This window comes from Catharus ustulatus, chromosome 18 (genome assembly GCF_009819885.2).
Source record: "Catharus ustulatus isolate bCatUst1 chromosome 18, bCatUst1.pri.v2, whole genome shotgun sequence".
NCBI classification, from domain to species: Eukaryota; Metazoa; Chordata; class Aves; order Passeriformes; family Turdidae; genus Catharus; species Catharus ustulatus.
Window position 1 is genome coordinate 10,612,322 of NC_046238.1, and position 22,303 is coordinate 10,634,624.

The following is a 22,303-nucleotide window of genomic DNA, read 5'->3' on the forward strand; positions in this document are numbered from 1 at the left end:
GGAGCGCGGAACCGGCGGCGTTCCCGCCGCCATGGAAACGGGAGCGGGCGCGCGGCACAGCGGGGTAGGGAAGCGCCCCGCCCATCTCCCCGCCCATCGCCCCGTCCTGGCCAATGAGCTCCTGGGGAGCTCCTGGCACTGACCAATGGCTGGCGGTCGGCCCGCAGGGGGCGTGGCCGGGGCGCTCTGGAGCAATGGCGGCGGGGCGGGGCGGATCCGCCGGACGGCGGTGGCGGAGCGCGGCTGGGTCGTGAGGGGAGCTGCGGGTCCTTCCGCAGCCCCCGCCCTTCACGGGCCCGGCACGCGGCCAACGCTGCCCGGCCGAGGCGGGGACACCGAGCGGCACCCGAGAACGCACTGGGAATGGCGATTCCGTGGGGCTGCTCTGCAGCAGGTGGTTCTGGCAGGGAGCTGCTCCTGCAGCTTTGAATGCTGTTTTATTATAGGTGACCATGTGTGATCTAAGGACACGGACCTGTCTGAAGCGATGGAGGAACGCAATGTTGAGTGTGGCACTGCAGCTCATTAGTTTGCTACTACTACCTTCCTATTGAACACTATTTGGACTGTATGGTAATTTTTTTGGGCTGAGGGGAAGACTTCCTTGTATTTATTTTCTTTCCACAGCCAGCTAATTGGACAAAAAAAATGTTGTGTTTTGCTTTTAAAAATTTTGTGTCTCTATACTCTCTTTCTGGTAGTGTATGTGCTATTTCTTATTTATTTTCAAATATGGAGGAACAACTTTGTTAGAGGTGAGGGTTTTTTCCCCCTGAAATCTCTAGATCTAAACACTGTGGTAACTACACTCACAGTTTGATCAGTAATTGTAAGAATAATGGACCTAAATAGGGAAGAATCAGGTGTTCAAATAAGGCCTTTGTGAGGCTTTTCTTAAAATAATATTTATAGCGGATTTGTTTGCAATGTATAAAACACAAATTCCTACTGTTAATCCTACTGGGTTACAGAGCATGTGGCCCGTGAGTACAAAACCAGTAATGAAGTTTTTACTTGAGGGGCTGCAGATTCAGACCAAGGTATGAATTTTGGGGATAAAGATGCCCTCACATGCTCCACCCATACTTTTTTTTTAAGAAGCTGGGAATTGCTCTCCCACGGAACTTGAAGCTCTCATCTCTAAAATAATGGAAAAGGCATCAGGAGGTGCATTCAAAAATGCATTTTAAAAGTTAAAATAAATACCTTCAGAATAAATACCTTCAGGATCCGAGTTGCCTTGGTTTTTTTTTTCCCTTTTTCTTTTGAGGGGAAAATTTTTAAAAATCACTTCAATTAGGCCTCATGATTTTTTTTTTTTTTTTTTTTTTTTTACTTTTACGTTTGTTTGCTACAAATCGGTGGCAGTGACTGTATACCAAACGGTTTTGGATCGTGCCGGGCGCTGCTGCGGTGAGGGCGATACCGGGAGGGGAGCGAGGGGCCTGGCCCGCAGCTCCCGGCGCGCCCCGCGCGGCCCAGGACTACAAATCCCATCATGCCCGGGGACCCGCCCGGGCCGGCTGCATCCGGGTCCGGCTACTGCTGCGGGCGACTCGTCGCCATTACGGGGCAGCGGCGGCCGAGCCGGGGCCGGTGCGGCGCCGAGCAGCCGGTGGGTGCCGGGGTGGTGCCGACCCGTCGGGCGGCAGCAGCGCCGGGCCCCGCGGGGCTCCGTGAGCAGCTCTTTCCTCCACCGCGCCCGGAGCCCCGCAGGCCCGGCCCGGCCTCCCGCGGCCTTCCCCGGTTCGAGCAGAGCAGCGAGAAGATGTCGCCATGAAGGAGGCCGAGTCCGCGCTGCGCCGCCCCCGCCGGTCGCCCCCGCGGGCCATGAGCCTGGGCCCCCGCCGGCTCCGCCAGCGCCCGTCGTGCCCCCCCGCCCAGGGCCGCCGCTCGCCCGGGGCGCCCGTTGATGCTGCAGAGCCCGCCCGGCGCGACCCCCGCAGCCCCCGCCATGGACAAGAGCAGCCCCTGCGGCTCCGGTGCGCCCGGATCCTCGGCCGGCAGCAAAGGGCAGCAGCCGCGGTCCGCCTCGGCCGGGCCCGCCGCGGGGGAGTCTAAGCCCAAAGGCGGTGAGAGATGGGATGGGGTGAGCGTGGGGTTGCGGGGACAGACGGCCTTGTGCCGCCCTTGGGTTTGTGGGGAAGCTGAACTTCGCCTTGTTAGGTTGTTTGTGTCTCAGCGGAGTTTAATAGGCGTCATGCCAGGTCACTGCCTGTTTTGGGTTTCTTTTTCCTTCCTCTTCCGGCTCTGCTTGTTGTTTGGTGAACTGGGATCCCTACTCTCCTCTTCCTTTAAGGATTAATGTTTTATCTTCATTAGTGTTGGAGTAATCAGCTTGAGAGCTAAAGCCCTGGTGCTATAGTAAGAACATATATTCACAGTGCTTGTGAATAGAGCCCTTAACTTTGTCTTGTACCTGTGTTGTTCCACCTCACCGAGGGGGTCTGGTATCCGTACACAGCGTTCCCCTTGCCCCGCTGTGTCAGTGACCTGCTTTGGGGGAAGCTCAGAGTTAGCTGGCTGTTTGCTCATCCGGCATTCAAGCCAAAGTATCACACCTGGAATTGCAAACAGCTGGTTCTGCTGACAGAGCAGTTTGTCAGGAGCCAGTTCTGTCATCATTTCAAGGTAAGACCTGAGCCCACTTTGCTCTCTAAAGTTGTTTTGGAAGAGAGTGTTCTGGCACCTTTTTTTTTTTTTTTTCTCCTAAAACATACAAATGGGGCAGTAGTGATTAAAATTGGTGGTTTTAGTTCTGGAAATATATGAGAGTGTGTCAACAGGTTGCTGCACCACCACTGCTGTACTAATTTCCTTCCTCCTTAGTGGTTTGTTTCAGCTGTATTACTTGAGGCCTCTGAGAAAGCAGCAGTGCACTCCAGAGGGTTAACAAAATGAGTATCTTGGAGCAGTTTGTTGACTCCTTTTTAGACCTTCTAAGCATGGTCATGTCCTGGGTAACAAGTATTACTGCTCTTTGCCTCTGTTGATTGACCTTCCACAGGATTGACAGAAGTGGGACATGGGAGGTGACTCATGTCCCCAGGTTGTAATGTAACTGTGCAATTACAGTGAAATTTTAACTTCCAATCCAAACACTTGGAAGTCTTTTTCTTAAAAACTTTTTCTGTCCCTGTATTGCCAGGAGATACCTTCTTACTCCAGCTGCTTTTGTAGTGGTGTGTGATGCTCTGTGGAGGATTGTTCACAGAGTACAAACATCCTTCAGGAAGGGGTTAAGATGATTTGTGCTGTGGTGGGTATCCCTTTGTGTAGAAGACACAGTATCTGGACTGAGGAAGGACATAAAAGGCCTGTTGTTTCAGCCTAGAATAAAAATGATTTTTGTGGAATGTCACCTTTCACAGGCTTGAAATAATGGTACTGGTAGCACAGGAGCAGTGGGGAGAGGAATCCTGATGACTGTTCTCTTCTACTCCAGAACTTTTCATTAAATAAGCACCAAAACTCCAAAACTTTTTAAGACTTTTTTTTTTTTTTTTTTTTAATAAAACAGGAACATTTTGTCATGGCATAATTCCACTTAGTGGTATACTTGTTTCTGAGCTACAGTGAGGGGCAGAGGGATGAGTTGCTTCCTTTACACAGGGCAGCAAAGAGACCTGGAGAAATTAGAATCTGTTTTCATAGGAGTAGATGTTTATTTAGGAATATCTTAACTGGAAGGTACTGAAAACTGAAATGAAAAGATTCCCTTGGTGAAATTAGGGCAAACAACTGCACAGGATGCAGCTGGCTAAAACTGTGGCCGTGTTTTCATGGCTGTTGCTTGTAGGACACTGGCACATCACCATATGGAATCTTTTTCTTGAGTTCCTTATTACTGTCTTTGTAGCTGATGTGCACCCCTTTAAGGACAGGTATAGGATGTATTCTGGAAATCTTGTGTCTCCTTTGAAGTGGAAGGTAATCTTGGGGCCCACAGACCTTCCTCAGATGGTTACTGGGGTAAATCCAGTCGAGCACTTGTCATTTCATCCTTTCCTGAGTTACCTGCTGTAACTGTCCAGCTGAGCAGGTGGAGAAATGGATATTCATGAATCCTTATGGTAGCTTCTCATTATCTTGCAGCACAGTTGGAATTTGGCTAAATAGAGTATTTGTGTAAGTTTGATTCCTCCTCTCTTTCAAATTTGGCCTCAGAGACTAAATTAAACTGAAAGTTTCCAACCGAGAAGTTTCTTTATGTTGTATTAGTGTGCCAACAGGAATCACATCCAATTTAGAGTGGAATAAAGTAGCTAAGGCAAAAGAGGCTCGCTGGGGTTCTCTGCAGTCCTCAAGAGCTGGTGGACAGTGTTAGTTATCACAGATGTTCCTGGGCTTTATCACACCCAGTGTGAGCCTGCTTGGCTGGGCTGTGAGAGCTCGGTCACCTCCTGCTCACTGGGATGTTTGCTTTGGCAGCAGCAGTGGCCTCTGTGTGTTTTCATGAAACCACCCTGTGGCTTTAGTGTGATCCAGATCCCTTATGCAATGCTGCTGGCTTCAGCTCAGCAGAAAAGAGGGGGAAAAAGGTGGAAGGAAACAGCACTTCTTACCCCAATAGCAAACAATTGCAGCTCCAGTGCCCAACTACAGCTGCTTCTAGTGCTGTGAACTTCATCTCCTCTCTGGATCTTTGGAGATACAGGTTTTCTAGCAGCAGGAGAAGCACAAATCACAGGGCTTGCTCCAAAATGCCAGGACAATTTTATTGCTAGTGTTTTTAAATTATACAGACAGTATTCTCATAAGTCTCTTGGAGTATGAACAGGTAGATAAATCCATGTAACCTGTGTGTATATATATAGGTTAGATGCCATGAAAACAGCAAAAGAACTTGAGGACCTGAGTGAAGAGTAAGTACCTCTCCAGCACTCTGGCTGTTGCTGACTCCTGATTTGCCAAGAAAGGAAGCAAAAAAGAAACTATCAAATCCAAACTTACCCTGCTTAAAGCTGGGATCTCACAAGAGAGCATGTCAGTTGGAATCTCCCACTTTTCTCTGTGCCTGAGTGCAGCCTGTCCTGTTCTTTGTGGGAGTGCTGGGATGGATGATAGAAAGCAGAGAGCTCCCTGATGTGTGGCATGCTGCAAAGGCTGGAAGAAACAGCATTGTTTAGATTCAGAGTGGGGGAAAACTGTTCCAGTTTACAGATGCCTTCTCCAAGCTCCTGGCTGCCTGTTGACCAGTTTCATTACTACTCTGATGGGCCAAACTTCTACTGAGGTCAATTATTCTTGTGGGGGAGGGGGTGAAACTACCAATCTGTAAAATCAGGTCTGAAGCACTGTTGACTGTTGTAGGGTCCTTTTTAAAAAGGCATAAGTGGAGAGTTCTTTCCCATAAAATGTGAAAACTCTAGGAGGTGCCTTAAAAGGACCTCTAGTATGACAGGAATGTGTGTAAACCATCTGACTGACAAAGCTGGTGGTGAGTAACTCGATTAAAACTTTAAGTGGTAGGAAATTCTTCTGTTGTCTCCAGGGGCGAGTTGTTCCTTGTTCAGGGCCTTGTAAGCACCCACTTCAGGCTGACTTTTTTGAGTTGTTTCTTTTCCCCATTTGAAGATGGCAGAGAAACTGCAAAATGGTACAGACACAGCAGGCACGTGCATTTGCTGAATTTACAGATTTAAGAGTGGTTGAGCTCTAAACTGACAAGTTCTGCTCCTGAGTAACTTCAGGAGTAGTCCAAACCTCTTCAAAATAATTTCATTTTTTACCAGAGACTCTGAAGTGTTGGTTATTTTTTCTTTCCTACAAACATTCTCAAAAAATGTCTGTCTAATCATTCAGCCAGGCCTGGTCACACCCTCAGTACTTGGCAGCTTCTGGTGTGTTTTTTCCTGATAACGCTGAAGCCATGTCCTTTTTAGCCTGATGTGCATTTAAGCACTGCCAGCTATGCAGGCATGTGTTTGAGTTACACAGCTGTGGTTCTGACAGAGTTGGTTTAATTCTGAATTAAAGGATCAGCTTTTTGAATAGCAGAGTAAATTACCAGTTCTGATGATGAAGTTTGTCTGCAATATGGGCCTGTCACATCGTGTGAAAGTAATGATAGTGTCTTGTTTTAGCTGTAGCTGCAGCCAAAGAAGTCTGACAAGGACAAGAAACAGCACAAGCAGACCAGCACAGAACCTGGTTCAGCCACTTTTATTACTTAATTTGTTCTTAAGAAGTGAATCCTCAGTAATATAACACAGAGCCCATCCTGTTCTCAACTTACCTTTTCTGGGGGATGCAGGTGGAAGACAAACCTTAAAAGAACAACAACAACAAAGAATACTTTATGTGGATGATGCCATTCTGGATGTTTTAAATGCTTGGGTAGATGGGAAGTGGTGCTGGGAAAGGGAAAAGTGAACACTGGCAATGAATCTGCCCATATGAGAAATGTGATCCTGAATCATAGTGATGTGTTTGCCTACCACGTAAGATTTATATTAAGGGGTGGGGAGGAAGGCTACAAAGTGGGAAAAAGGAAACTAATAGGCTTTTATAGAATGCAACTAGATATTGTGTGAGGTCTTGCTGTTTGTGCAATGTTTACTGAGTATCCAGAGTGACTTTGGGGCTGGCTGGTGTGGATAGATGTCTTGTGGGGCCCGAGGAGTTTTGTTTCTGAGCTTATCACCATATCTCTGCTACAAATAACACTTGGGGCAGATGGTGGAAGTGCCAGGTTAAACACCCAGTCCACAGCCTGTTGTGTCCTTGGGCAGTTCTGATCTTGTGCTAAGACTACTAGAAATACCTTTGTAGTATTAACTCTGTTCTAGCAGTTTGATTTAGCAGCTGTTGAGGCACAGGAAACCCCTCTCAAGAGCTGGACTGATTTTTCTGCTCTTTTTTCCTGTAGTATTTTGCTTTGTGCTTCACCACTGTGTCCTGTGTTAGGTCAGTGGTGTGCTAAGTACAGTTTTTGGCAAACAGTTCTTGTTGCATAGGTTGGTGGACTTTGTACTTAGATCTTAGGTATGTGCCCTGCAGGGGCACAAAGGGTTTGGTTTGTGCTTGAAGATCAATTAGCATTTGTTGGCCTGATGACATGAAAGTATTTTTTAAACAGAATTAGATCTTTTAAGCATAGAGTGCAGAATTGAGTGAAAACAGGCAGTGGAAACCTTCAAGAAAAATGCAGCAGTGTATTTATAAAGTGATTTTATGTGTGATAAATATGATAAATAGTGTTTTAGGCAAATTAAGTGGAAAAAAAAACCCAGTTATTGTCAGTTCTTGTAATGGGGCATGAAGATGTGGTATGTGATGTTAGTATTTATAACTTAATGTACCAGGCAACATACTAATATTTGGTGGTGGCAATTCCAAATCTGGAAAAAAGAAATTCAACTCTTTTTATTAAAGGTAGAGCACAACAAATACCTTCTTTTAAACTCTTTGACCAGCTCTTTGGGCAGTGATAGGAATGAAGGGGTTTGGATTGCTGGGGGGATTTAATGTCCTGATAAACATTACCCTTAAGATAGTGGCTGAGGTGAGCTCATCTCTGAGGTGAATTTAGCTGAGGTGCAGAACGTGGGGCCGACTCTGAGGCTGCTGATCTGATTCTTCTTTTATTTTCCTTTCAGATGGAAAGAATGCGAATGGATCCAAACAGCGTTATAATCGTAAAAGAGAGACTTCATATTCAAAAAATGAGAACTTTTCCAGTCAGTCCCGTCGCTCCAATTCACAGAAAAGCAAAGCTTTTAACAAGATGCCCCCTCAAAGGGGAGGCAGTGGCGGAAGTGGCAAATCTTTTAGCTCTTCTAATGGTGGAAGACGAGATGAGGTGAGAAGTGTAATGCCATGACTCCAAGGCCTCCTTTCTTGGAATGAGAGGAGCACCCTGACCTGCCCAGATAGGTCTGCTGTGTTCAGTTCCTGGGCTGGGAAGGGAGAGGGTAATAAGAGGTGCTAACATTGTTGAGATGCCAGAGGGAGTGTGAGCAGAGCAACTTGGCAACTACAGAAGAGGAGTGCTTTTTGCTGTGCTCTAAGGAAAAACACCATCTGAGGAGTGGGTGCCAAGACAGGCCAGGTACACATCTCATGACACAGGTCCTTTGTGAAAATATATCGTGACATAATTTCACTGCCCTGTTCCTGCTGGTCACACTATTTTTAGTACAGCCCAGGTGTCCTTGGCTGCCTTGCCAACCTGGGCACACCTAGTTCATGTTCAGCTGCTGTTCACCAACACCCCCAAGTCTTTTCCAGATGGACAGCTTTCCAGCTGCTCTTTCCCGGGCTTGGAGCATTCCAAGGGGCTGTTGTGACCCAGGTGTAGGACCTGGCACTTGGTGTTGTTGAACCTCACACCACTGGCTTTGGCCCATCAGTCCAACCTGTCCAGTTCCCTCTGCACAGCCTGCCTGTCCTCCAGTAGATCTACATTCCCAACCAACTTGGTGTCATTTGTGAACTTGTGTGGGGGTCCCTCAATCCCCTTGTTGAGATTGTTGATAAAGACATTAAACAGGACTGGCCCAAATATTGAGCTCTGGGGAATCCCACTGGTGGGGGCCCAGCTGGATGTCACCCCATGTCTCTCTGCTCCCTGGGCCCAGCTATCCAGAATGGTTTTTTTACTCTGAGTGGTACATTTATCTAAGTCATGGATGCCCAGTTTCCTCAGGAGATTGCTGTGAGGAACTGTGCCAAAGGCTTTTCTAAGATGCAGTAGACAACAGCCGCAGCTTTTCTCTCATGCACCGTGTCACCTTGTCATAGGAGGAGATCAGGTTAATCAGGCAGAACCTGCTTTTTGTAAACTCACACTGGTTGGGCCTGATTCCCTGATTGTCCTGTACCCTCTCTGTGATGGTTTGATCTCCTCCATAACCTTGCCTATCACAGAGGTCAGAGTGACAGGCCTGTAATTCCTCAGATCCTCCTTACAGCCTTCTTGTAGGTGTGTGTCACTTTTGCTGACTGGAACCTCCCAGTTTGCCAGGATTGCTGGTGATGATCACTACTGCCAGTTCTCTCCATCCATGTGTGTGGATTCCATCCAGCCCCATGGATTTGGGGCTCAGTGAGTGGCACAGCATGTCCCTGACTGTTTCTCTGGAGTATGAGGCTTCATTCTGCTCCTCGTCCCAGTCTTCCAGCTCAGGGGACTGGGTACCCTGAGGACAACTGCTCTTACTCTTAAAGGCTGAGGGAAAGAAGGCATTAAGTACCTTAGCCTTTTCCTCACCCTTTGCCACTGTTTCCTTCTGCATTCAGTAGAATGTGGGGATTTTCTTTAGCTCTCTTTTTGTAGCTGATGTTTTTATGGAAACATGTTTTTGTCTTTTACAGCAGTTACAGATTAAGTTCTAGTCAGGCTTTGGCCCTTCACTTCTTTCCCTGCATAACCTCATTACATCCTTGTAGTCTTGCTGCTCCCATCCCTTCTTCCTCAGGGTATAAATTCCTTTTTTCCTGAATTACATTTAAAACTCTCTGTTGAGCCAGGCTGATTTTCCCTCATTTTCTGGCACAAGGGGACAGCATGTTCCTGTGCCTTTAAGATTTCTTGAAGAATGTCCAGTCTTCTGGACTTTTTTGCCCTTCAGCACTCCCTCCCAAGGGACTCTGCCAACCAATCTTCTAAACAGGCCAAAGTTTGCCCTCTGAAGATTGATTATGTCCAACCACTTCAGGGGCACAAATTTACAGGTGATAGCGGTATTGTGAAAGTAATTATATTGGCCTTGCTGATACCAAGGTTAAACCAGACTGAGACTTTTTTGCTGATATGGATCTAAATGCTGTTGATTGATTGTGGGCTTTAACTGATACTCTGGTTTTTCAATACTGATGAATGAGCAGCACTTCTCACCTAGATCACTGGCTGAAAATTCATCTGCTGCCTCAGTTGAATTCTGATTTGTTGCTTCATTATGTGAAAACTAACCAAAGCAAGTATAGCCTGTGCAAACAGTAATCAGGCTTGTTACTGTCTAAAAGAGTATTGTCAGGATTTCAGCAACTTCTTCTTGACTATGTTTTACCAGCTTTTACTTGTCTTTGTGGTTGCTTTAACTCTCTCCCCCTTCTGCTCAGTGTGGGGTAAGACCACTGAGTTCTGACTTTCATGTTCTCGTGCATTTCTAGTGCTGCACTACTTGATTTGCAGAACAGGGATGGGAGAAGGTGAGTGAGTAGATGCTGCATGTTCTGGGTGCTATCATTGATGGGGCCTGGATGTCCACCTGTACTGATGCCTCTGCTGTAAACTCCAGCAATTTCTAACAAATGCTGTTCTCTCTTAGGTAGCAGAGGCTCAACGGGCAGAGTTCAGCCCTGCCCAGTTCTCTGGTCCCAAGAAGATTAATCTGAACCACTTACTGAACTTCACCTTTGAACCCCGTGGCCAAGCAGGACATTTTGATGGGAATGGACATGGCAACTGGGGGAAAAGGAACAAGTGGGGACATAAACCATTCAACAAGGAGCTCTTCCTGCAGGCCAAGTGAGTGGGAGATCCACGGAGCTCTCAGACTTCTGCAGAAACGTGGAGCTGTAAAGGGGGACAAGCCAGGGATTTGTATTAGGGCTTGACTAATTGTATTGTCTTTTCCAGGGTGAAATTACCTTTCTGTAATGTTCTTAGTGGTAGTGACTGTATTTTAAAGGCATGTTGTCTTCACTTATTTGCAAGATACCTGGTGGAGTGAGTCCTTTAGATATGAACAAAAATCTCCTGCTCAAATTTTCAAGCATGGCTTTGGGACATGACACTCCTATTTGGGAATATCTGTATAGTTCTTCACATAAAATGGTTGTTTCCAAAAGGTGGTTTGTTGAGATGGAAGGGATAGCAGTTGCTAGATGAAAGCTAATCTGATTTTTTTAAGTGCCAAAGGCAATTACTTATATGGGTCTTAGTTCTTAAAATGCTGATTGTTTTGTGGACCCCAAAATATGTAGTATGACCTCAATGATGATTAGTATAGTAACTGAACAGCAGAATTCCTTTTTGATTGGAAATTTCCCCAGAATCTGAAGTGTGTTCAAGGCTTCCTATCTCCAATAATATTAAAGATGAAAGGTATCTTCAGCATTGATCTTCTGATTTCTCCATAATATTTTGTGGCATATTGTAGTGAAGTCTATTTGCAGGACCCCCAGTAGTTGTAGTTTTTGTGACAATGTTTTTCCCCTTGTGGATTCTATTTTTTTAATAGATCCCCATTGCAGCTGACTGTTTCTTACACGTTTCTGGAAAACCAGTCTGCCTGGCTCATTCTGTACTTACTGTGTGATGTTGTGTCTAACTGAAATTGGACACACCTGTATCCTGAAAATCTAGTTGTGAACTGAACTCTTGATTTCTTGTTGATAGAAGTTACTGACTGCACCCAGTAGTTTTCTGCTGGACAAAAAAGAAGCTCAGAGAATCCTATAAGATAGTTCTCAAAAAGTTTTTAGAAACAACTGAGTGGATCATCTGTCTCTTTGCCTTTCCCCAGCTGCCAGTTTGTTGTCTCTGAAGAACAGGACTACACAGTCCACTTTGCTGATCCAGATACCTTGGTCAACTGGGACTTTGTGGAGCAAGTGGTCAGTTGTGATGGGCTAGATTTTTTTTTTTTCCTTCTTAAGAACCACAACCTGTCTTTTAACTACCTCTTTCCCTCTGTGATGTTACATAAAACTCAGCTGTTTTTGAGTTGAGGCCTTTTCTGTCACTCCCACAATACTGGGAAAGATCTGTCATGGAATATATTATGAAATACTTTCATGACAGGAAAAGAGAAGTGCTAAAATCTATTAGGAAAATTAGCAGCTTCTTCTTGCTTTCGCAGATGGGAGCTCATCAAAAATAGTATCTGACATTCTGTAGACAGAGTCCTTGTGATCGAGATATTAACAGAAAACTTGGGCATGAGTCCATGGAAGAGGACTAGAGTGTAGAATTTTGAAGAATTATTCTGTGCATAGGTGGCCTGTCTTGCCTAGCAACAAAATGGAAAATCTCTTGAGAATTGTGGTCAGAAGTTTTGGGTTGCCTCAAGCAGAAATTTTATATCTGCCAAGACAGTCTGGTGCATGGTGTAGGTGGAGAGGAGGTAGGCTTACTGTTACCTGTCACTACAAGAGAGCTGAAAAAATTTAGGTGCTTGCTTGGCAGTTATGTCTGTGCCACACAGAGATGCTACTGAAGTGTCTGACTATACCTAGCATGTTCATGGAAGTGGGTAAGTTCAGTCTCACAGTTACACAGAGCTGCACAGGTCTGCTTGTGGGAGAGGCCACAGAGCTCACTTGCTGTCTTCTCACTGACTTCTCATGATGAAGATGCTGCTAACTCTTAGAGATAATGAATATGTGAGGGGAAACGTGAGAAGACTCACTTTTAATGTCACTAGAGTAGAAGTAAGACACAAGATGGGTTGCTTAGAATGTAATTCTGTGTGCAGTCTGAAGGTGTTAGTTCACAGTGCACTGAATTTCTTGGTAAATAAACAGAGCCTAAAGAGCTGAAAGATAATATGTTAGAGTAGCTCTTACAGGTGACTTTTTCTGGATCCTAGGAGCTGATTTCTTAGTCTAAAACTTGTACTGTTCTCCTCATGTGCCATTTCAGCGCATCTGTAGCCATGAAGTGCCCTCTTGCCCCATTTGTCTGTACCCACCGACTGCTGCCAAGATCACCCGCTGTGGGCACATCTTCTGCTGGGCATGTATCCTTCACTATCTCTCCCTGAGTGAGAAGACCTGGAGTAAATGTCCTATTTGTTATGGCTCTGTTCATAAGAAGGATCTCAAGAGGTGAGACAATATTAATTAAATCACACATCTTTGTGAAATGTTGTTTTTACGCCGCTAACCTGCTCTGTACATTGCAGTGTTGTTGCTATGGAAACACGTCAATATGCAATTGGTGACACCATTACAATGCAGCTCATGAGACGAGAGAAGGGTGTTCTGGTAGCACTGCCCAAATCCCAGTGGATGAACGTGGTTCAGCCTGTTTACATCAGAGGTGAGTGTATCTGAATCCTGGTGGTTGGAATCCTGCTCCTGACTGACCAGGATTTGTGTAGAGACAATTGACCCTGGCGTGCTGTCATCTTAAAATACACCAGACTGCGAAACATGGGGCTTAGCAGCAGAAAAGCTTGATTTATAAATTAACAGTAAACTTTCTACTCACACTCTTTTTCTGTAAAGGCTTTAATTTGTGTGCTGTGTTCCTTCAAGTAAGTGAACTGCAGACCTCCTGCCTTTGCAGTCACTGCTTATAGTTTGATGTGCCCTTTGTATCCTGCAGTCATTGGTGTGACTCTTACTGCTTTTATTGGCACTTCAGTGTCCTTAACTTTTTTCCTCCTGACTCATTATACAACTTCACAAAAATATCTGTCTCTGTGTCTAAACTATTTCAAGGCTGTAATCTTCAACAAGGTTTTCATCATCTTCACTTATCAACTGAAGTCAGTGAATGTTAGGGGGAAATAATCAAAATTATTGCAAACCTATTCCAAACATCTGTTGCCTGACATCTTCAGTTTTCTCCAGTCAAGAGTGTGACTAACTCATCATCATCTTATCTGTTAGTATCGCAAAAATTTTGTGACTAAAGAAATAATTTTACTTAACGTTGCTGCTTTGTGGGCTGTCTTGGCTCACTTCATTTTACAGTCACATTTAGGAAAGGCTGCATGCATTTAAACTCTTGAGGAAAAAAAAGTCAAGTCTTCTAACATGAGATGGGTATCCAGCATGCAGGCTGTGGTCTTACATGTTTCTCGCTATTTGAAACTAGGGGATTTTTAAGTCCTTTAATAGAAAACAACAAAGGAACAAATACAGCATTTGAGAAAGCTCTAAAGCCAGGAAATTCACCATTAACTTGGTGTCTGTAGACAAGATTGGACCTTTGGAGAGCTGTGAATCCAGGGACTGTGGTAGTGTGGGGTGCTATAAAGTAACAGCAATGGTCACCTTTTGCTAAACTGCAATTCTTTAGCTTACTATTTCTGCTGTGCTTCTAGGAAAAATTGAATAATAATGTTTTGTATGAATTTTTAATACGTATGGGCTTAAGAACTGCTTTGAGCTAAATCAGGGTGGCTTTGCAGAAATTTCATACAGCAGTATTTTTGAGAAAAGAGGGAGAAGCTGCAGACTGCATTGTTTCAGGAAGTTTTAATGCCCCCAAAGCTTCTCAAAGGTGGTGCTCCTACCCTGTAGAAGTTTAGGCTTGATTTTTTACTGATGTGTAGCAACTCAGTGGTGAAGTGGCAGATGAACTGCTGTGCGGGGGAGATGTGTCAGAGCAGCTGTGTGACACCAGCTTGTGATACAGTGGTAGTTTGTGGAGTCTTTATCAAGCTCTTGCTGAGTGTTATCTGCCCTGGGAGATTAACTCACAAAAGTGAGCAGTAACAAAACTTAAGAAGAAGCAGCAGTCCAAACTGGTGGCTCTGCCTGCAGATATTAATGATTTGGTGCTCCTTCTGTGCAGATGACCAGCACAGTCAGTATTCAAAGCTGCTTCTGGCATCCAGGGAGCAGGTCTTGCAGCTGGTAATCCTGGAGGAGAAAGCGGCATTACTGAAACAGTATGAGGAAGAAAAACACACCCCAGAAGCCTGTTTCATTGAGGCAGCTATCCAGGAGCTGAAGGTAACAACCTCCTGGAAGGCTTTTAGTAACTTTATTTTTAACAGTATGCTGAGTGCTGAGCATCCTTGTTCTGCTGCATGGATGGTTGTGTGTGATGATTCTCATCTGTAGCAAGTTGCTGGTGTTTGCTGCTGGAGTAGCATTATACACCTTGGAGGAGACTGTAGGCCCTGGGTGTCTGATGTGTTCAGGATAACACAGCAGCATGGTTTTTATGGGATGGTGTTCCAGTAAAGGAATGCCAGGACAAGGCTAAAAATAACTATGGGGGTGGTCTCCTTGCTTAAATGGCAAATTGAAACTTGATCCCTTTGGATGATCTGCAGGAGCGAGAAACAGCACTCTCTGCTGATCAGGATAAAAACAATGGCATTGCTGGAATCAGTGCAGCTGTGGAAGAATTGGTCCTAGAAAACTCCAAAGCTGTGGAACCTGCTGCTTCCCAAGAGAAAAGGGTGGGTGACAAATCTGCTCTGGCAGATCCTGTTAACACTTAATTCTGCCACTCCACGCTGCAGTGTGTGGTGAGCTCGTGCCAAAGATTTTTGCAGAGATGATAATCTTTGAAGTAGGTGGCGTGGTACTAACTCTGTCCTCTCTGCTGTGGTAGTGTGATGTGGAATATCTCTCTGCATTCGATGAGGAGCTGGTGGAGCCTTCCTCTGACCTGGCAAGTTCCTTTTCGCCTCCTGTGGAAGCAGAAGAGGCAGTGCTGGATGAGGAGGAAGTACCTGAGGTGGACACTCTAGGAGAACCTGTTATGAACCCTGTAGAGGAACCAAAACCAGCTGAAACAAGCTGCCAAGAATCTAAAGATACAGTTAGCAGTGGACATCTTGGCAACTCTCCTTTTTACTATTTCTATCAAGGTTAGTGCAGTGAAATCCTGGAATCATAGGGGCAGAGATGCCTGTTTTGGGACCCTCCTTGAGGAGTGTGTTTGTCAGCTCATTGGATGCAGCTGACCCCTGTGAAATAAGTCCCACAGGAACTCAGAAAGGAGCTGTAATTTTATGAATGGAGGGTGTCCTGAGGTGGGGAGAAGGGTACTGAAAATGAACAGGCAGAGAAGGAGTGCTGATGTGTTTCCTTTCAGCGGAGGACGGGCAGTGCATGTACCTTCACCCTGTGAACGTTCGATGCCTTGTGCGTGAATATGGCAGCTTGGAGAAGAGTCCAGAGAAGATAACTGCAGCTGTGGTGGAGATTACTGGCTACTCCATGACAGAGGTAGTTATTTTATCTTCTTACTAATTAAGGGCCTTGTTTTAGCAGGTTGATCATTGTAGAGGAGGCTTGATTCTCTTCAGTAGTAAATAAGTATGAATGGGTAGGGATGCTAGTCTGTGAAGGGCATCTGTGGAAGGTGCAGGGCCTTATGTTGCTTTTGATAAGTAGGATGCAGTGTAGTGGGTTTTTTTCCTACAAGGTCCAGTACAAAAATAATTGTGTTGCAAGTCTGGCATTGCAGAATTTTATTCCAGTGATGTGAGTGAGAAGGGAGGAAGAATATGAAAATCAGTGAGTGAGCTGGAGTAACTGTAGCCAAGCCTGATTATGATGTAGCTGGTGGAGATCTTGGAATATTTGATTCTGACTCAGGGCATCCATCATGTGTTTGTAGTTTTTAAAGTAACTATTGTGTCACTGGTGCTATTTTTTTCCATTTGATTTGATGAATGTTGTGCATTCTATTTCCGTTCATCACCATGGCTGCCTTTAGTCCTTGTGGTGATATGACTCTCTCTTTATCAGGATATAAGACAGCGTCATCGCTACCTCTGTCACTTGCCCCTCACCTGCGAGTTCAGCATTTGTGAACTGGCTCTGAAGCCGCCTGTCATCTCTAAGGAGACTTTAGAGTTGTTCTCAGGTTTGTACTACTTTTCTAGTAGGTTCTGCAATGAAGGGGAAGTTGTTATTATCCCTTTAATGGTAGAAAGAACATACATGAGAGCTTTACTCCTCTTGCACCAACTGTGTGATGACTGCTAGACAGAACAGCCCCAACTCGCTGTTTCACAGACAGCAATTACAAAAAGAATAAAAAAAATCCCAACTGCTTGGAAGAATGTTTGTTTTTTGCAAGCATATTTTGTTACTGATGTGTTACAAGGTTGTTGTCAGAGCTGGAGGAAGCCTTAGCATAGTATTGGTGTGGGTTTTTGATATCCAATATTGTGCTTTGCTCCTAGATGACCTTGAAAAGAGGAAACGTCTGCGGCAGAAGAAAGCTCGCGATGAGCGACGGCGCGAACGCAGGATTGAGATCGAGGAGAACAAGAAACAGGGCAAATGTAAGTCATGATGGCACATAACTGGTGGATTTCCAGTCATATTTGGTTGCTGAGCTGATTTCTTGAGCTATAGGATGAACCCTGAGGCCTGTAGTTTGTAGTGTGTACATAGAACACAATTACAAAGCATTAGGAACAATGTCTGTTAGGAACATAAGCTGTTTTAGCCAGGATGTTAAGTGATGTTATGCAATTGCTGCATACACATACATTTTGGGAGAGATGGAGGGCATTCAAGGGCACTGCTATCTCCATGATGTACATAGCTCTGTTTTTATAGTAATCACCATGTAAAGTGGAAAGTAAAGAAGGCAAAAAAAGGCCTAGAAACTGCTTCCATCCAGCAGCAGGGCTTGTGCTGGTCTCCAAATAGACAGTGGAAAGAAATGAGTTGGCACCTCCTAGACTCCTGAAATGACTTGCATATTGACAGTCCTCCCCCACATTGTGTAGTGCTGTAATTTAAAATCTCTTTCTAGATCCAGAGGTCCATATTGCTCTAGAGAATCTGCAGCAGTTCCCTGCTTTTACTTCTTGCCCTGGAGAAACTACCAGTGTTGATCATCAGGGCTTCTCTCACTCTCCTCTTGGCAGAAGCCCTGTGTTTCAGACAGGTGAGCATCTGGAAAAACACACCACATGTAGCTTTTGATCATTCTTTTGGGATCTCTTGCTTAGGTCATCATGCTAAACTTTCTAAATATTGATCAAAGACAGCTTTTCAGAGAAGCTCTGGCTGTTCTCTCCCTGAAAGTGTTCAAGGTGAAGTTGGATGGGGCTTGGAGCAACCTGGTGTAGTGAAAGGTGTGCTTGCCCATGGCAGGAGGGTGGATTGAGATGTGGATTCTTCAAGTCCTTTCCAACCCAAACCATTCTGTGATTCTTTCCTAGACTGCGTATGAGTTAATACACAAAAGGCAGACATGGTTAAGAGACATTCTGTTCCTTTGTCTGCTTTTTACTGCCTCTACCTTGACAATATGAGATCTGCACTGTAGTTACCCCGTCTTTTACATGAGGCAGAAGAAAGGAACCAATTACCCTAAAAAGGGAAGAAAATTGTATTTGCCAGAAAAACGCTACTGGTGCTTTTTCTATCATCTCCATCTTCTCCAACACGTTATTCTAAAATAAACCCAACAAAAAAGTCCCACTCCCCAGCTTCCCAAAATAAGTAAACAAAGCTCCTCAAAGAAACAGAAAACCCAAAAGAAAACCACAAGAAACTTAAATTTTCCTTAAATAAAAAGGTTGAGGAAATTTGAGAGATCCCATTGTGTGATGGATAGAACCCATGAGATCAAAATGAGTAATTACATAGGATAATAGAACTTTATTTCTGTTACATCCTGATAAGCAGCATAACGACTGCCTTGGCCAAATGCAACTGCCTTTAATTCTCAGTTCCCATCTCTGCAGAGTCTATTCCAACTCCACTGTCACCTGCTGCCAGCCAGATCAGCCCATTGCTCTGTGGAAGCTTGGAAGAAGAGTCTCCCTTCCCTTCCTTTGCCCAGGTAAACCGTGTAGCAGAGCTAATGTTGTCAGAATTACCTGTGTCTTAGTTGGGGATTAGACTGAGACTACACTTGCTTCCCCTACAAAAACAGTGTGGGATGAATCCTAGGGAGACATCATAAGGTTTGAGTGCTTGAAGGGGTTTCTAGATTTTCTTGCCACTTAAGGGGTCTGCAGGATTGTTCAAGTATGTGGAATTTAATCATATCCTACAACTTTTTTCATAGATGTTGAGAGTTGGGAAGGCAAAACCTGAAACATGGCCTAAACCTGCTCCAAAGACAAGAGGTAAGAAAATTTGGTATTGGTACTTCAGGTTCTTTACCATGCATCTAAATGTGAGAAATCCTGTGACTTCAAAAGAAAGGTCAGGAGTGTGGAGGGGCTGTGTGGTGGAAGTTTTATACAGCCTTCTGCACATCCTTCCCTCTTTCAGATGAGAACACTCTGGCACTCCCTGTGCCTGGAGATAGTGATGGAGAGAGTGACAGCTCTGACCGGATACCTGTGCCCAGCTTCCAGAATTCCTTCAGCCAAGCTATTGAGGCAGCCCTCCTGAAACTGGACAAACCGTCCACAGCTGATCATTTGTCAGGTAAAAGGTGGGGGAAAGGCAGGGAAACCTTCTGAAGTGAAAAAATTGAGTATTTCCCCTTCTTCCTCTGGGAGAAGTGAAAGCAGCAATTTTGGGGACCAAAAATTGGTCAGAGAACAGTTCTGAAAATTGTCAGGTTGTGGTTTCTGAACAGCTTGACTAGGGCTTCTGACTTAAAGCAGCCTCTTAGTGGGGGCTGAGATCTCCAACTAGCAAAGAATGCTGTTGGGACAAAGATGGCTTTTGACAATTGTGTTGGCCATGTCTCTACTGGAACCTAAATTGAGCTTTATCTTAAGGAAGTTCAGGGTATACATTTGTAAATTAAAAATACCTGAGCTGCTGAACTACCACTTCAGTTTGACCGGAACATCGTGGTAACTGCTAGCTGAAGTTCCAAGTTAGGGAATGTGAAACAAATTGAGGTGAACTTAAACCTGGTGGTGGCTGGTGAGACTTCTTTTTAATGCTCAGTTCTGATGTTTAGCTTTGGCTTCTGTTTGGAGACTGCACTGGATGAAGGAGAGAGTTGGATGGGAGGGCCGGGGAGTTTCAGTGGAGTGTCTGCTCCAGCTGTGGTTTTTTTGGACATGTATGAAAGTGATATTTGTTGGAAAGGCAAACTGCTGGATGCTGCAGTCCTAGGATCTGCTGTTGCAACAGCAACTTTACAATCATTTAGGCACATTTATAACTGTGTTCCAAGTGTGATGGAGTCTCCCTTAGTCCATCTGCAGTAATTTTTTTGTTAAACTACCTGGTGTTCAGTGAATTCATAAGTGTTGTGGATCTGTAGAAGCCACTTAAGCCAGGGAAGACCATTTATCGATTGTATGTGATGTTCCTGTTCCATGACAAGAATGACAGTATCATTTTAATTTTTCACAGAGGAGAAGGGAGGCAAGAAAAGAAAGAAACAGAAGCAGAAGCTACTGTTCAGCACCTCTGTTGTTCACACAAAGTGATTCTGCTATTCAAGAGAAGTTTCCTCTCCTGGTTTTCTTTTAATTTTGCTTTGTTTTGCTGCTATAGTTTAAGTATTTAAATTTAAACAGCCTAAACTTGTGTTTCCAGGACTTCTAGGGGCTTCAGGAGGAAACCATGACAGTATATGTTGAAGTAGTATGTTTTGATTCCCAACTGCTTAATGAATTTATAGTGAAACAGAGTTTTGGAAGTAACAACCCAGAGACCAATCTGCCAAGGCTTCTACTTGCTGAGTCAGTCCTTTGGGCCTGATAAGCAGTGTGAAGGTCCTTACAGCTGTATGGCACTGCCAAAGTACTGCAATATTACCCAAGAGAAAAGGCAGAGAGAGCCTTTATTTTGTAATTCTTCATGGGCAGAAGTCCATCTGACTGACAGTAGTGCTCTTGCAGTACAGCTGTCAAACTGCTCTCTTGAGAAACTGGTTTTGGCTGCACTGGAAACAGGCAAAAGAGCTTTACTGGCTTTAGAGTGTTAGCTGCTATATCTGTTCTTTTCCTAAAGAGCAAGAATTCCTCCTGTTCTCCTGGCTTGGAAAGATAAAAAACTGAGGTGAGTGTAAAGCAGAACTTGGCTACTTGGTTTTAAAGTGGCTTGATGATTTGTGTATTTCAAAATGGCACTAGTGGTAGAAGGAACCTCCTGACTTCTCTCAGTTGTTCAGATCTGTTTTAATGTGGGTGAGTGAGGCTGCTACTTTTTATTTGTTTGTTTTTTGCCAACCATGGGCTACACATTCTTTTTAACCTGATTGTCTAGAATAAACACTCCCCTCTAGGGCTCCTGGCAGCCATCTGAATGATGGTTTGACACTGGCTGCTCTTGAGTTGGAAGAACAACTGATAGCTGAAGTCTGTGGATAACTTTTATACCCCAGCAAGAAACTGGGGTTCTCTTACACTGGGATAAGGGCCTGTATCTGGGGTTTAAGTTGATCTGTGCTACAAACATGTCTCTTCTGGCCCCCTGCCTGCTCTTTCTTTGGGTGGTCACATTCTCCACTGCTTGTGGTTTGATTTGAGCTAATGAGTTAAGTGGTGTGGATTTTGTTGAATAAAATGAATTTTAGGTGTAATGTACCAGTTGAGGCCAACAGTTGCAATAAATCATATGCACACGCACTTCCAGTACTGCACCTTCCTCAGCTGTAGCTGAACTGTCATAGCAGTGTGGAGCCCTAGAACATTGCACAGATCCAAATTTTACCTTCCTGCTGGCAGAATTAATTGCAGGGCGCTGGTACAAAGTACCACTGAACTTAGGGAGACTGACAGCATCTTGTTGTCTTCAGCCCCAGTGGCACAGGCTGCAGTGTGCTCTGACCCTCTGACACTGAGCTGAGCAAGGAATTGTGTGTCTGAGGCACCTGGAGTTAGGTATTCCAACACCACTGGCAGTCAGTGGTTGTGTCCCTGTTTAAGAAGCTCATGTCAGTACATGGGTGCTTGATTTCAGAACAGACTTCACCTGTGTGTCTCATGGGACGCTGGTACCAAAGAGTCTGTCACATGTAAACCAGAAAGAACAGGAGAGGGGGGAGGTAAAGAATACTTCCAACTGCTACAGGAGGACAGAGGAAACACCTGCAAAATGTTCTTTGGAAGCAGCTTGACTTCACGCTTGGTCACAACTAACCCTACTCAATGGAAAGACAGTACAGCTTGTCAGGGGACTGCAAAGAAACTGAGACAAGATGCCTGAAAGTGGTAACATGTCTTGCTGTTAATACTTTAAATGCATATGGGGAAACAATTGGTGAGGGCAGAGAAAGCAACTAAGAGAGATTCAAATAAGCAGTGAACTGTGTTTACAGCAAGCCATTTAAGCTATGGAACAGGAGTAGCTGCTTAAGTGTCTAACCAGTATCTGTTGTGTTCTATTATCTCTGCACATTTATAGTCAACTTTTCTTTGCATTGGGAAGAGAGAATAGCTGGAGCTGGTGTAACTCACCTCCACATGTCACAGGCACTAGGATAAGGGAAGTGATGCTGGCAAGGCAGGCTGTCCCTGCTGCAGGGCAATCCCCACAGGGACAGCATCTTCAATTGTATCTTGTTTTCCTATGGATTTGAGATAATACCAGCAATGCTACTTTCCTGTAACTGATTGGTGTAAACTTAATAAATATCTAAGCAGTACTTGTACCTGAGTTTTATAATGGGGGATGGAGTTGAGCCTGCTGCTTTGCCATACATTCCATGTACTCTGTGCTCCTGTTCAGGCACAACTGGTGCTTTTCTCACTCAAAACAGTGGATAGCCCTGTGG

General features: G+C 44.7%; 1 protein-coding gene across 1 annotated transcript; it reads left to right on the forward strand.

Annotated features, from left to right (window-relative positions):
- Positions 1–1,897: 1,897 nt before the first annotated feature.
- On the forward strand, positions 1,898–22,174 carry RNF10 (ring finger protein 10). The gene is made up of 17 exons (XM_033075660.1): positions 1,898–2,072; positions 7,602–7,804; positions 10,275–10,474; positions 11,475–11,565; positions 12,593–12,777; positions 12,855–12,991; positions 14,477–14,637; positions 14,964–15,092; positions 15,248–15,506; positions 15,734–15,867; positions 16,393–16,510; positions 16,833–16,934; positions 17,414–17,548; positions 18,354–18,451; positions 18,680–18,740; positions 18,889–19,047; positions 19,936–22,174. Exons 1-17 carry the CDS (start codon positions 1,913–1,915, stop codon positions 20,010–20,012), a joined length of 2,409 nt encoding a protein of 802 aa, XP_032931551.1. The 5' UTR covers positions 1,898–1,912; the 3' UTR covers positions 20,013–22,174.
- The last annotated feature ends 129 nt before the right edge of the window (positions 22,175–22,303 follow it).

Coding starts and splice junctions, on each gene's coding strand:
- RNF10 (XM_033075660.1), top strand. CDS start 1,913: ATGCTGCAGAGCCCGCCCGGCGCGACCCCCGCAGCCCCCGCCATGGAC. Junction 12,778..12,854: donor CATAAGAAGGATCTCAAGAG/GTGAGACAATAT, acceptor TGTACATTGCAG/TGTTGTTGCTATGGAAACAC. Junction 19,048..19,935: donor CACAGCTGATCATTTGTCAG/GTAAAAGGTGGG, acceptor AATTTTTCACAG/AGGAGAAGGGAGGCAAGAAA.